Here is a 12,755-nt window from a genome sequence, read left to right on the forward strand (position 1 = left end):
TAAATTGCAAAATTGGTTTTATTTATATAATATAACACAGGGTGGAAGCTCTGACAAGAATATTCAGGTATCACAGGTACTAATTTACAAATGTAACAATCTAAACAGTCTTGCTATAGCACCCACACCTCCTACAACACATATAGCACCCAACATTTACAGCACGTAACAGCAGTAATGTGATTTTCTCAAATTCATTTCAGTAAGTGACGAGAAAAACGCATGTCGTGAAAAAAAAACTTCGTAAAGCTGTCATAATTTAAGTCCAAAATCTGTTTCTTTCGTGAATAAGCAAGAATCCCCAGAATGCCGCAAGTCACAAATCAGAGTGTGAGCTTTGAAGAATTGGCATGAAGAAAACAACTGACAGAAAAGTAACACAACTGAAGAAAGTGTTAGATACCATCACAAAGAGTTCTAGAAACATAATAAATTAGTAATGAAACGCAGCAGAATATGCATTAGTCCTGTCCCTAACGAAAACTGCAAGTAAAATTAGGAAGATGTACCTAAGATAAGTAAGCCAACCAAAAAGCACACGAAACACAAACCTAAGCCTAGAAACAGCAGCCAGAATTTTGGAAGCGATGAATTTCATCTAAGATCCAATGTTCCAAGTAAACGAAAGAATTAAATATATCCAATGAGTCCCCTAGAGTAGCTGCAGAAGTATTCACCATGTGTTCTTAATCCATACCGGATAGTTTTACTTTTCACTATTTAATTATTCTTCTCATCACTCAAGGCAAAAGTACAGTCCGTCCGTTTATTACTGTTATTTCCGATGGAGTACCGTAATATCCTTAACCTCTTAGGGCTGGTCGGCCAATTGAACTGACGTCACCCCCTCTGTTCCTGTACAACAAAGGTGCTGCTCTTTGAATATCTTCTTCGTGCAAGAAGTAGAGTTTGGGATCTCCAGCGTTAATCCTATCGTTGATGTTATAGAAGCTTGGAGCATCTGGACAGGGCACGGCATCTTCAGGATCAGCGCAAGTTAATGTGAGCTGGTTGAAGAGGGTTTGGTTGCCGCAAAGGAAGGACCATTGCTGAATGTCCCTTGAACCATCATCTCTCTCGACGGTGTGGCAGACGTGGAAGACTTGGCAGTTGTTGTCTACATCGGCGTAATAGCCATCGTTGGAGCAATAGAATGTTGTTTTAATTGGGCCTACCAAAATATCTGCACCATCAGGGAGGGCATATGCCTCACGCTTTGCTCTCTGGAAAAGAAGAGTTAAATTCTCATTACTTGGCAAGACTACTAATTATATGGAACTATAAATTTCCTAAATATTATAATTTTTATTACAAATTCAAATGAATGACTGAAGACCAATGAGTTTTGTGCTGATTTTCTTTAAAATCCTACAAAAGTCCGAAGGATTTTTTAAATTTCTTAAAAGAGATTACATTGAAATATTTTGATTAGAATGACTCTTGTAATTGAATGTATATAAAAATTTAACTTGTTGCCGTATTTTAGATCTTCTGCGTTCCATTTGTTTTCGCAGAAGGGCTATCAATTTCTAAATGGCATTTTGCGTCCGTTCATTTTTCAAACTGTTGCAACCAAATATTTTCGCCATGTGTTATATTTAAAGAAATTAAATAATGAAAAATCTGTATGAATGCAGAATGCAGATTGTGAAAAAATTGTGGTTCGGGTTCTGAAAAAAGGACGGTACCTTGAGCCTTCAAATTTTGAATAGTATTCCAACCGAACGCGGGCGCTTGGATGCCTAAATTTTTAATTTCGAATGTGGTTTATTATCTTTTTCAAATTTTGTAAATATTTGACGAATTTTTGATTTAAAATCTCAAAGATTTCAAAGCGAGCAACGGCAACAGTGTACGAAAAAAAAAACATTTTTATATCCAGCGCGCGAGACAGCGTATCAAAAATTCTAAAGATATACTACTTTTAAATTATTTTGTGATATTGCTGTCGAATTGAATTTTATGTGTTTTAAGCACGAAGAACATGATATTTAATAAATAAAGGTGACACAGGAAAGTTTAAAAAACGTCCTTTTCGGTTGTAATATGAAATCTGACAGCTTTCAGATTTTTTTTTCTTTTTAAGTATTTTCAAATTTTGGTTTGCAAGTACAAAAAATATATTAAAGTACACTAAAATATATTAAAGTGTTGAACTAAGTAATAGTAAGGTGATATTGTAATTAGATTAACTGTAATTTATTGCGTAAGCTTGTAATTCTTTTCTATTCTAAGCAAAACTCATAGTGATTTTCCATAAGCCGTTTACATTTCTAGGAATAAAATTTCTTATGAAAGTTCAGAATATATAAAAATTGCTAAGATTGTTAATTTGAATTTGTAGAGTTAAGTGCTTTGATCTGCAGGGTTCTATTATATTACTGCGGAAATAATCCTACAGTTTCCAGCTTTTTATTCTTGAACGCAAATATGCACCAAAATATCGCACAGATATATAATTAAATGTAGTTTCAGGGAAATACTCGAAAGTATACTGTTGAGTATATTCTGCTACTAAAAGTATTGCTTGAAGAATTTTCTCCTTGCAGGCACAGCAAACATTTTAGAATGCATTAGTTAATTGTAATCATTCCGCTTAGTTCAGCAGGGAAATGATTCAGTAATAGCTATACAGGAATAATAATAATAGACATATAGGGATAATAATAGGAATATAGGAATAATTAAAAGTTATACAAGAATAACAATAGTTATACAGGAAAATAAATCAGTTTTGCAATTTCAAAGTTCTTTCCAGTTAGAATATTTAATAAAAGTTTTATCCGTAGAAATTTGAGATTAAAGTATAGAAAATAAAACTTATAAGAAGAATTAAATTGTATTTGATTTAATAACCCAATACGCCCAAATAAAAGGCTCAAATTAAAGATAAATTACTCATTGTTGATCTCATGAAAAAAAAGCTGACTTTTCAAAGGGAATCCATATTTTCCCACAAAATCACCAGTAGTTATGGAGGGCCTTATTTGTGCTTTATGTAAGTTTTTTATACATGCATTAAAACACCTTTATTACTAAATACATTAATACATATTAAAAGTTTATATACGTTATTTACTTAAATATGGATTATATTTTAAACTATATTTAAATGACTATATCGATATATTTAAATGATTGTTCTCTAATAATAAGCCTTTTGACATTTATAGTAATATTTAAATTGTTTTTCAGCTATATTTGGAACTATATTTGGAAATATTAAACATATTTTATTTTATATTTACCTTTGGTGCTGCGTATGCTGCAGCTAGGAGCATGGCACCTAAAAAAATAGAAAAAAAAAACTCCTTTAAAATAAATTTTTAATCTAGATTTTGATCTAATGTTAGTTTGTAAATTACATTATTATTTTATTGTTCATGAATAATTAATTTACTTACTTAAGATAAGAAATTTCATGATTACGCCTCGGTTTTAGGAATAGCAACCTGGAACAAAAAAAGAAAGTCTCGAAATCATGGAAACACACATTGTATTCAGTAATAGCTCTGTTTACTAGATTAGCTAAAACTTATAGCTATAAACTTATTATAAAGGTAACACGCAAAACGCTTGAAAAACGCCTCCTTGTATGTTATTTAAAATATGAAACCTTTCGGATTATTTTTATTAGAATTTTTTTTTTTTTTTTTTTTTTTTTTTCGAGCAATTTAAAACGAACTACATATAAAAACTTGCTCTAGAACCAAAGTTATGGTTAAAAAAAATTCTGCTTTTACTTTTTAAAGGTTAGTTTTTATTTTATTGTGGCAAAGCCATATAGGGGTATCTACGTCAGAGGAAGAATGCCTTCCTGGAGGACGTTCTAAGTGAAAGTGGTTTTTTAAAAGGATAGCGGTTTGTGCATTGTTGCATTTCGGCAAACTTTCTACTTCCAAACTGTACATAAAATACTTCTGAGTAGACTTTTAAACAAATACGTATAGTTACAAAGTTACGCGTGATAGAAAAATTAATTTTTTAGTTTATTTAAGTAAGAAAGTACAAAATTCTAATATTTTTTTGACTTTAGATTTCATGAAATTGTGATTTCCTCGATTTTTCTAAACTATCTGTTTAGAATTGCAAGAAAGTTTCTTTAACTGTATAACAATGCATTTGTATAAACAGTCAATTACACTGCTGTCGACGTCAAAACGTTTAAAATATTACTTTTGAACGTTCTTATATCGGAAGCGCTAAAATCTCTCGGTTAAAATTTCTCAAATCTTTAATTTCCCTGCTTGCCTCCATGATATCTTTTGAAAGCTTTGCTCATAGTTGCCAAAAAGTTTCAACTAAATATATAAATACTATGTCTTTACAAAATAACTAGCTGTTATGCCTCAAGGGTAAGCATTTTAGAAATCACCTTTTATTAATTTAGAAATAAATAAAATATAATTTCTAATTTTATTATTTCTTATTTCTAGTTTTCTAATTTTAGAATTTTTAGAAATTATCATTAATTAAATTTTAATGATCTATGGGTGTCAAAAATAAAAAATATTATTTTCTAGGGAAATTTAATTCGATTAAGTTAGGTCTTTTTAATTACACATAAGTTTTCTAAGTTAAATTATACATTAGTTTAAATTATACATTATTTTAATTATACATTAGTTTTCTAATTTGGGAAAAAAAAACAGCAAAAAACATTGACTTCTTTATCCATAATCCTGCCCGTAGTACATACCATTATTTTAAATCGATGGCAAAGAAAGCATTTCATTTTTACTTTATTTAAAATACTTTCGCCCTACTAAAATAATTACTAAAATCATTTAATTTGAACAATATTAAAATACTTAAAAAATAATTTAATTTGAAGGTACTCTTATGTTTAACTAATTCTATTTTCCTGTTTCTATTCTTCGGGTATTTAGTAACCGAATTATAAAATGGCAACACCAAGTTATTTAAAAGCGGTTTTCATTTGAAAGTGTAAAAACCAAATATAGAAGTAGAAGCTCGGGGGTAGCAAATTTGAAAGAGTTATTTGGATTTAAATTTGATGCGTGTTTTTATAGAATAATAAAATAATATTTTGAGTACCAAATATAAGGAGCTTACAGTGATGTACGTTTTTGTAAGCTATCAATCAAGACAAGCATATAAATATCTTACCGAATAAATTCTAAAATGTTAAAGTTTAATAACAGTTACATAGACAGTACAATCTCTTATAAAAATTGCAAAATGAAGTATAATTTTACCACTAAAGAGAAAATGACTAAACTTATCGTCATTAAATAAGGTATATTTATAAGATTTGTAAAACATTCAGAAACATTATTTTATAAAATTTGTAAAATTATTTCCAACAAGACGGGGATTTAAATTATAATATTATGACAATGAAATATAAAGGAAGTTCACATGCAGAAAGAATAATGGAAATTATGGTTTCAAATGTTGATCTTAATTCTATAAAATGTTGCTTCGAGGATATGGGAAATATTCATGTCGTTTGAAATGTTAAATAGATACCAGTCTTAATAAATACTTTAGTATCTTAATATATACCTAAAGTACGCTGACAGACGCGGATAGAAGAAGATTAATTAAAATTGCAAAACATGCCATGGGTAATTTTAAAGTGAATTCATGTTAACAACTCATCCGATACAGATGTTGCAAAATTATATTGGTCACATATCATTGGTTGGAAAAAAATTGTAAAGCACACAGTTGCACATAGTGAATTTAAAATATAATTTACAAGAGCGTAACCAAACAAGGGAATTGCTAAAATGTTTATAATATTATAAGTCAGCAAATTTTAGGTAATAATACTAAATGGTACGAGGTAAAATCAGACCCATAAAACAAAAAATTGGCAATATGTTACACATTGGAAACCAAAGAATCTTAAAAGTTACATATACACGAAAGATGAATTTTTTATACTAAATTTGCAATGTTATTTTAAAAATTTGAATTAGATTCGGTAAAATTATTCCAAGTAAATGTCCTAAAATATCAAAATTCTCCACTATTGTCGAATTTGAGAACTGCTGAAGCAAATAGGCAGAGAAATTCTGAAGCTACATTCTGACTCTAGTGGCTGAATGTTGGAGTTGAGATACTCTAAACACTATAATTTCTAACAAACAATGGGAGAGGTGTCTTACCTTTGCTCTTCTTGTTGAGGGTGAGAATGAATAGTGAGAGTTGTTCTCGCTTTTTATACCTCCCGCAGCTGCTTTAATTCTTCACGTGCCACACAAGAGGGTCAACGAGGCCGAACCGTAAATTTTTCCTCCAGTGTGGTTGAGAGAAAAAAAAAAGGATGCAAACCAGCTAATCATAAAGCGATCAGATGTGCAAATGTGTCCGGAAGAATCGGAACGTAACCTTGTCGCGCGAAATGACCTTTGATCCTCATCAAGCGGGTGATAGATTAAAGATGAGTTACGACATTTGGCATTAGTGCTATAAAATCACGTTTGTTTTTTAGTAACAAAAATAATTTCAGGACGGTTAGTGGACTTAAGCTCTAAAACAAAAACGCGAAGAAAGAACAGAATATATGCACGCCATCTTTGGTCATGATGTAACTATAGCGAATGCTTCTGGAATGAAAAATAATTTTCTAGACTTGTTTTTAATAAAATCCAAACTTCCATATTACTCCATTCTCGGATGTAAATAGCAAGTATGTATATTTTGTAATACGTAAAAAAATCAGTGCACCTGGAATTACATTTTGACTGAGCTGAAGTAATTCAAAATTACAGATAATGCGTATTTTCATCTATTTCTGTGCAACAATAATGAGTATTCTTTATAGCACGCGAATGGAAGACCAGCCTATGGTTCGGAAGATGCATGCGAGCATCAGATTCCACTGAAGAGGATTGTGGTATAACCGAAAAGAATTGAGGGGAGGCTTAAGATTTTGAAATCGAAAATGAAACCCGGCTGATTAATCTGTACGAACATAATTGCTGTTATGACCATAACGCTTTTTCTTAAACGAGGAGCAAGTAAGAATTGTATTTCAAAAAGCAAGAAAATTCAAAATCAAATTGAAGCTCTTGCAGTTTTTCTTACATCAAGAACGATACCTCAATTTCCTCTGCCACTTCGGCCGGTTGAAATCTCGGAAAGATGGAATTTACGTAATTTTTAGAAGAATTCCAGACTATATTTTGTGATTTCAGTTTTACCCCGATTGCATTTGAAGAAATGCCAGTCTGGCTTCAGTATATTTTCTATTCCATTCTCAACTGATATCATATTTGCCAATTTTAAGTAAGTGGAGATACTATAATACGAGTAATTTAAGGTATTTAAAAAAGTAACTTTGTAAATTAGACCTAAAAAAACAAAATTAAAAAATTTCTCCACTTTATGAACACCATGTTTCCTGCATGTCTTTTGTATACAATATACAGAGAAAAACTGGGTTTTCGGACCCATTTCTTGATTGTGCAGGGTGGCGGCAAATTTCATAGTAGGATATTAAAAACACACCATAAGGGAGTAACCGTAATGTATTTATTACTTTTCTTATGTCAATTAATAATTAAAGGTATGTCATTTGCTAATGTGTAAGTCACAGTCCATTGCGTAGATTACTTTTGAATAGGATGCCCCCTCTGCACAACACATTCATCCAGGCGGCGTTGGAAGCTTGCCATAACTCGGAGTAACGTATTCCCTGGGACATTTAACGACAGCAGTTCTGATGCAATCTTTCAACTGAGGATTGGTGGCACAACGGGATCGGTAAACTTCTTGCTTCAGGTGGCCCCCAAAGGCGGCCAGGAAATGTCACTAAAACGGAAAATTACTCTACCTGGAAATGTCTGTCACAATGGTCTGTCCATCTGGAACTTTCACATGACGTCCCAAGTTGAAATGTTGCCGAAATAGACGCTAAGTAGCAATAACAATATAGTTGTTCTTGAAATAAGTTACAACAGAAAAGGCACGATGCTGTGCACTTCACCGATCCATATCACTGTCGCACTCGAAATGGCAGCACATTAGTACTCGAATGCGGCACGAGCTGGCGCGCATTCATGCAGTACGTCATTGTACTACGCAAGTCAAATTACGCTATGAACGCTGCCGCACCCTGACCCTGTACTTGTGTCAGTCGCTACCAGTCCATCAAACATTCTAGATATGTACTGGTACGCAGAATAAGTAATCAAACTAAAAAACATTTTGCGTATTTATTTTCTTCTTATGAATATCTCTTGAATTAAAAATCAATGCAGTGTTGAGAGGTAATGTTGATATAGATTTATTGTTGTCCCTATTGAATATTGAAACATCTATAATGGACTTTGCATATCTTTTGAACAGTGCTGCCCTTGGAGCTCACCTTTGTTATAATCGCACAAGCTAAAAACTCGTAAAGAATTGTCGTTCCTGGACAATGAGAGATATTTTTAAAATTTTGCTTATTGTAATAAATCTTAAATTTGCAAATGATAAAACAGTTTATGTAAGCGAAACGTGAATTTGACATAAATTTTATGAAGCAATAGCTATAAGGTATTTTTCCCACCTTCTTAACATGCCTCCGTGGTGTAATGGCCAGCACACTCGGCGCGTATTCCAGAGGCCCGTGTTTCGAGTCCAGGAGAAGGCATTGCCCATTTGTCATATCTCCTGCTTCGAAATAATCCCAATGACTCTACATAGCTTATTTCTAAAATAGTCAGGTCGTTCAATTCTAGTACGGCAATGAAGAACCTTGTGTATCGTTCATTTTCTTGTTACATGTATTTTTTAGAAATTGAAAATATGTGTTATTTGTGTGTGAGAGCTGTTTTGCTTAGCTTCAGAAGAAATGACATGGAATCCAAATTTAAGAGCAAACATTTAAGACCCATCTTTCATTTCGAAGATATTTTAACAACATAATTACTAGCATAACTCAGTTATAAGTGCACTCGGTACGTTTTGCAGTAAGGTTGCACAAATAGCATTGCTTTTTGTTAAACGGTTCAATTTTTTTCGTGCCCCTTACAAAATGTACTTGCATTTCTTAATTTATTTAAATTAAATAAATGTATATATTTCTGGTGAGCACGATCTGATGAATATTTCTAATATTTCTGTTATTTGTGATGTTTTACGGATTAATTGAGTGCATGAACTACAGAACTATATTCGAAGAGAATGTCACAAACATTCTTTCTCTACCAAGTATGCGTTAGGAAAATAAAATTTTTGTCAGTTTTGTGGTATTGTTGCATTCTGTTAAAGAACAAGAATACATATTTCACTTAAAATTCTTTGAAAAAGAATAAAGGAAGAATATAGTTAACTGACAATAATTTAAAATTTTTAAAAAATGCTTTCAGATTTTATATTATTCATATTAGATTTATTTTATATATATTTTTTTAAAGTTCCTAGTGTTACATTTATTTATTAAATATGATGTTTTTCGCACTTAAAGTATAAAATTCAATTTAACAGCAATATCGCAAAATAATTTAAGTAGAGCATATCTTTAGAATTTACGGTACAATTCTCACGCGCTAGAGATAAAAAAAAGAATGTTTTATTTTTCCTTATACAGTGTTGCCATTGCTCGCTTTGAAATCGTTGAGTTTGTTAATCAACAATTCGTTAAAGTTTTACAATATATGAAGTAGGTAAGAAAACAAATTCCACATTTGGCCTTGCGAGAAACATATATACATTCATGCAGATTCTTCATTATTTGATTTCTTTTAAGGGGGCTCATACACCTTAAACCCCTTATGATCTTCGAATATGTGACTGTTGCAAGAAGTGGTATATTTTATTTATTTTAAAAGCAACTATTTCCAACTTATTACAGATGACTACATAATATCGCTGCTTTAGAAACTAGTAACCAGAAAGTGTGTGTAGCCACAAATATTTTTGTAATTTAATCCGCTTTGTGACAAAAGTATTCGTCATGTTTCCACCCTGCGCGCATGATATTTTAAAAATGGCTAATGGTACATATTTGAAATTGGATGGAATTCTTTATATGGGCACTATTTTCTAACTGAACCTAAAATCTGATGAATATTTTAATTTTAAAAAATTTTATGGACGAAAACATTACAGATTTTTTTAATAAAATACATTTTACAAACTCAACTCCAAATAAAATAAAAATTTAACATGAAATTCTTAGAATTTTAAGTTCACGGTAGTTTCCAAATGTTATAAAAACTATATATTAAATATGGAATTAAATTATGCAACAGAATGTTTTAAACTGTGCGCGCAAGGTGGAAACTTGACGAAAACCTTTGACACAAAGTGGATTAAATTATAAAAGTATTTGTGGTAACACAAACTTTATGATTACTATTTCAGAAAGCGGCTATATTATGTAGTCAGCTGTAAAAAGTTGGAAGTCATTGCTTTTAAAATAAATTAGTTATCTTAATTTTTGCAACAGTCACCTATTCGAAGATCTTATGGGTTTTAAGGTGTGTGTGTCCCCTTAATGTAATGCAGGCTCTAATATTGGCTGGCAACAATTTGAAAAGTGATTCAGACTTTTATAGTGAACCAACGCCAAATGCCAAACCGAAATTAATAGCCCTTCTTAGCTAACACTCCTTTCGGCTAATAACTGAATTTCATTTATTAATTTTACATTAATTGCATTAGGATTGCAGAAAGGAGCTTCTTGGGAAGAAAACACCAGTAAATTGCTACATTTAAGTGTCTCCTGAACTGAATACCTGTCTAAAAACTAACGTTTTCCCAGCCATATTTAACATAATTTCAAGAAGTCTTGAAAAATCATTCATTTTCTAAGCCTTAATCTATAGTTATGCTCAAAGATGTATGCCAGTTTGACTACTATGCATGAAGTACTGGTAGAATTCCCTTCTAGCTTATGCAATTTGCAAGCTGTCTGAATGCTATCTTTTACTATCGTTGTGGTCTAACATGGATGTCTGGAGAGCTTTGCCTTCTAAGCCAGAAGCAGTTACGCAAGACATTGAAATAAATAAATAAACAAATAATCAAAATAATTTCTTGAGGTGGTTTTTCGCTTCAATTAGATATAGGTCAAAGATGATCCGGTGGTGCCCAGCCACAATCCTGGTAGCCTGAACAAACCTTGTAGCTCATCTTCACCATTCAGCCTCTGGCTGATTTAGTTTTTTACTGATGTGTGAGGGGTGAAAGTCATCTGGGTTAACATTCACTGCCACATTCTTAATTGGAACGCGAAACGGAAGTCCTGTCTGGCCCCCCTTTGATTGAAAAATGACTCAAGATTCTTGTTGCGAAACAAGTTAATTGTGGTCTTTATTTTTGCGTGATGATAAATTTCCTAATTCATGTCCAGATAATTCTTTGCCAACTAATCTCTCACACATAAAATCTCTTGTAAACCGTGACATATCTCATTTGGTAACTCCTGTTGTATGGCTCTTCCGTCGTGCTTTATTACACGACAGCGAGAATTAGCATAATTTCTTTTTTTTTTTTCCATTCAATTATAAAGCAAAAACTTGATGTATTTAATACTGCTTCTTTCTGCATATCATGTATGAAGACGAGTTGTTGGCAAAAGAAATGAAACACAAAGGCTGTCAGGAAATTCTGGGTCGAAGTGAAAATTTAAACGTTAACAACAAATTATCAAATTTGCTTTTCCCCTTGAAAGATGAATTAAATCAACTTCTGAAATTTATGTTTAGTTTATTTTTGTTCAGAAGCAAATGAGATGATAATATGATTAAATAATGGAACGATGCAGAATAAGTTCGCAGTTATGATAAAGAAAAATCTGATGTGTACACCACATGACTTCCTTGTACGAAATATTAAATTATACGCAGTTTTTCTTGCATTTCATTTAAACTTATTGGATTGAATTAAATCGACTTCGCAGACAGCGCATAAACCACAGTAGAATAAATGCATTCTTTAAAATTCACTTTAGTGTTTGTGTACCATAGCGACACTCTGGCGCTAGATTCACTTAACAGTATTATATTACGTTCATATTATGACTCATAATGCACAAAATTTATATCATTTAAAGAATACAATTATCTAATCGTTGCCACATGTTCTATTCATATACTATAATAAAGCTAGAACGATGTATAAAAGAAATTAAGCAAATAAAACAGAAAAGTAACAGTTTTTCACAGACGATTGAGTATTTCTCATTCAATTAATTCAGTTCTCACTTCGCGAGAAGGCAAAAATACATAAAAGCTCAAAATATCTGTATTAAAAATTACAAAGTAAATCTTAAACACTTATTTCCTAGAAAAAATTCCAAAAAGGATTAAGCTTGATTTAATTGGCAATAATAAATGAAGGCGTTATCTTTGTTAATGCGAAGCTAAGTTTCTCTATATTGGCAATAAATCCACTAGTCAAATGTTTCAAATGTAAACAATCAATCGCCGCCATAAAAAAAGGCTTAGCGGCACATAAACAACTTTAAATTTGTTGATAATTCTAAAAATATTGCATACAGATTTACTAAAGGCATAAAACTTTAACCGGAAGACAACATAATTCAATCATTTTTAAAGCAAAAAATGTACAATTTACAAGCATATAAGAGTAAAGAAACTGAGATCACTGAGCCGGGTAATAGAGTGGATATATATATATAAATATATTTATATACGTTTGGTGAGGCCGATTGCAACTAAAATACGAGGTGCACATCTTCATGTTTTAGCAGTCGTATGTACAAAATTTCAACGTTCTGAGGCTACTCGTTTTTGAGTTATGCGAGATACGTACGTACGCACGTACGT

General features: G+C 31.7%; 1 protein-coding gene across 1 annotated transcript; it reads right to left on the minus strand.

The window, feature by feature from the left end:
* On the minus strand, positions 1-6,161 carry LOC118202663 (uncharacterized). Its single transcript, XM_035374831.2, has 4 exons — positions 6,138-6,161; positions 3,405-3,452; positions 3,249-3,286; positions 1-1,223 (listed from the first exon to the last, which is right to left on the minus strand). Exons 2-4 carry the CDS (start codon positions 3,421-3,423, stop codon positions 804-806), a joined length of 477 nt encoding a protein of 158 aa, XP_035230722.1. The 5' UTR covers positions 3,424-3,452; positions 6,138-6,161; the 3' UTR covers positions 1-803.
* Between the last annotated feature and the right edge of the window lie 6,594 nt (positions 6,162-12,755).

This window comes from Stegodyphus dumicola, chromosome 10 (assembly GCF_044657685.1).
Source record: "Stegodyphus dumicola isolate Sdum_Otavi_A_Nest chromosome 10, ASM4465768v1".
In the NCBI taxonomy this organism is placed as follows: Eukaryota; Metazoa; Arthropoda; class Arachnida; order Araneae; family Eresidae; genus Stegodyphus; species Stegodyphus dumicola.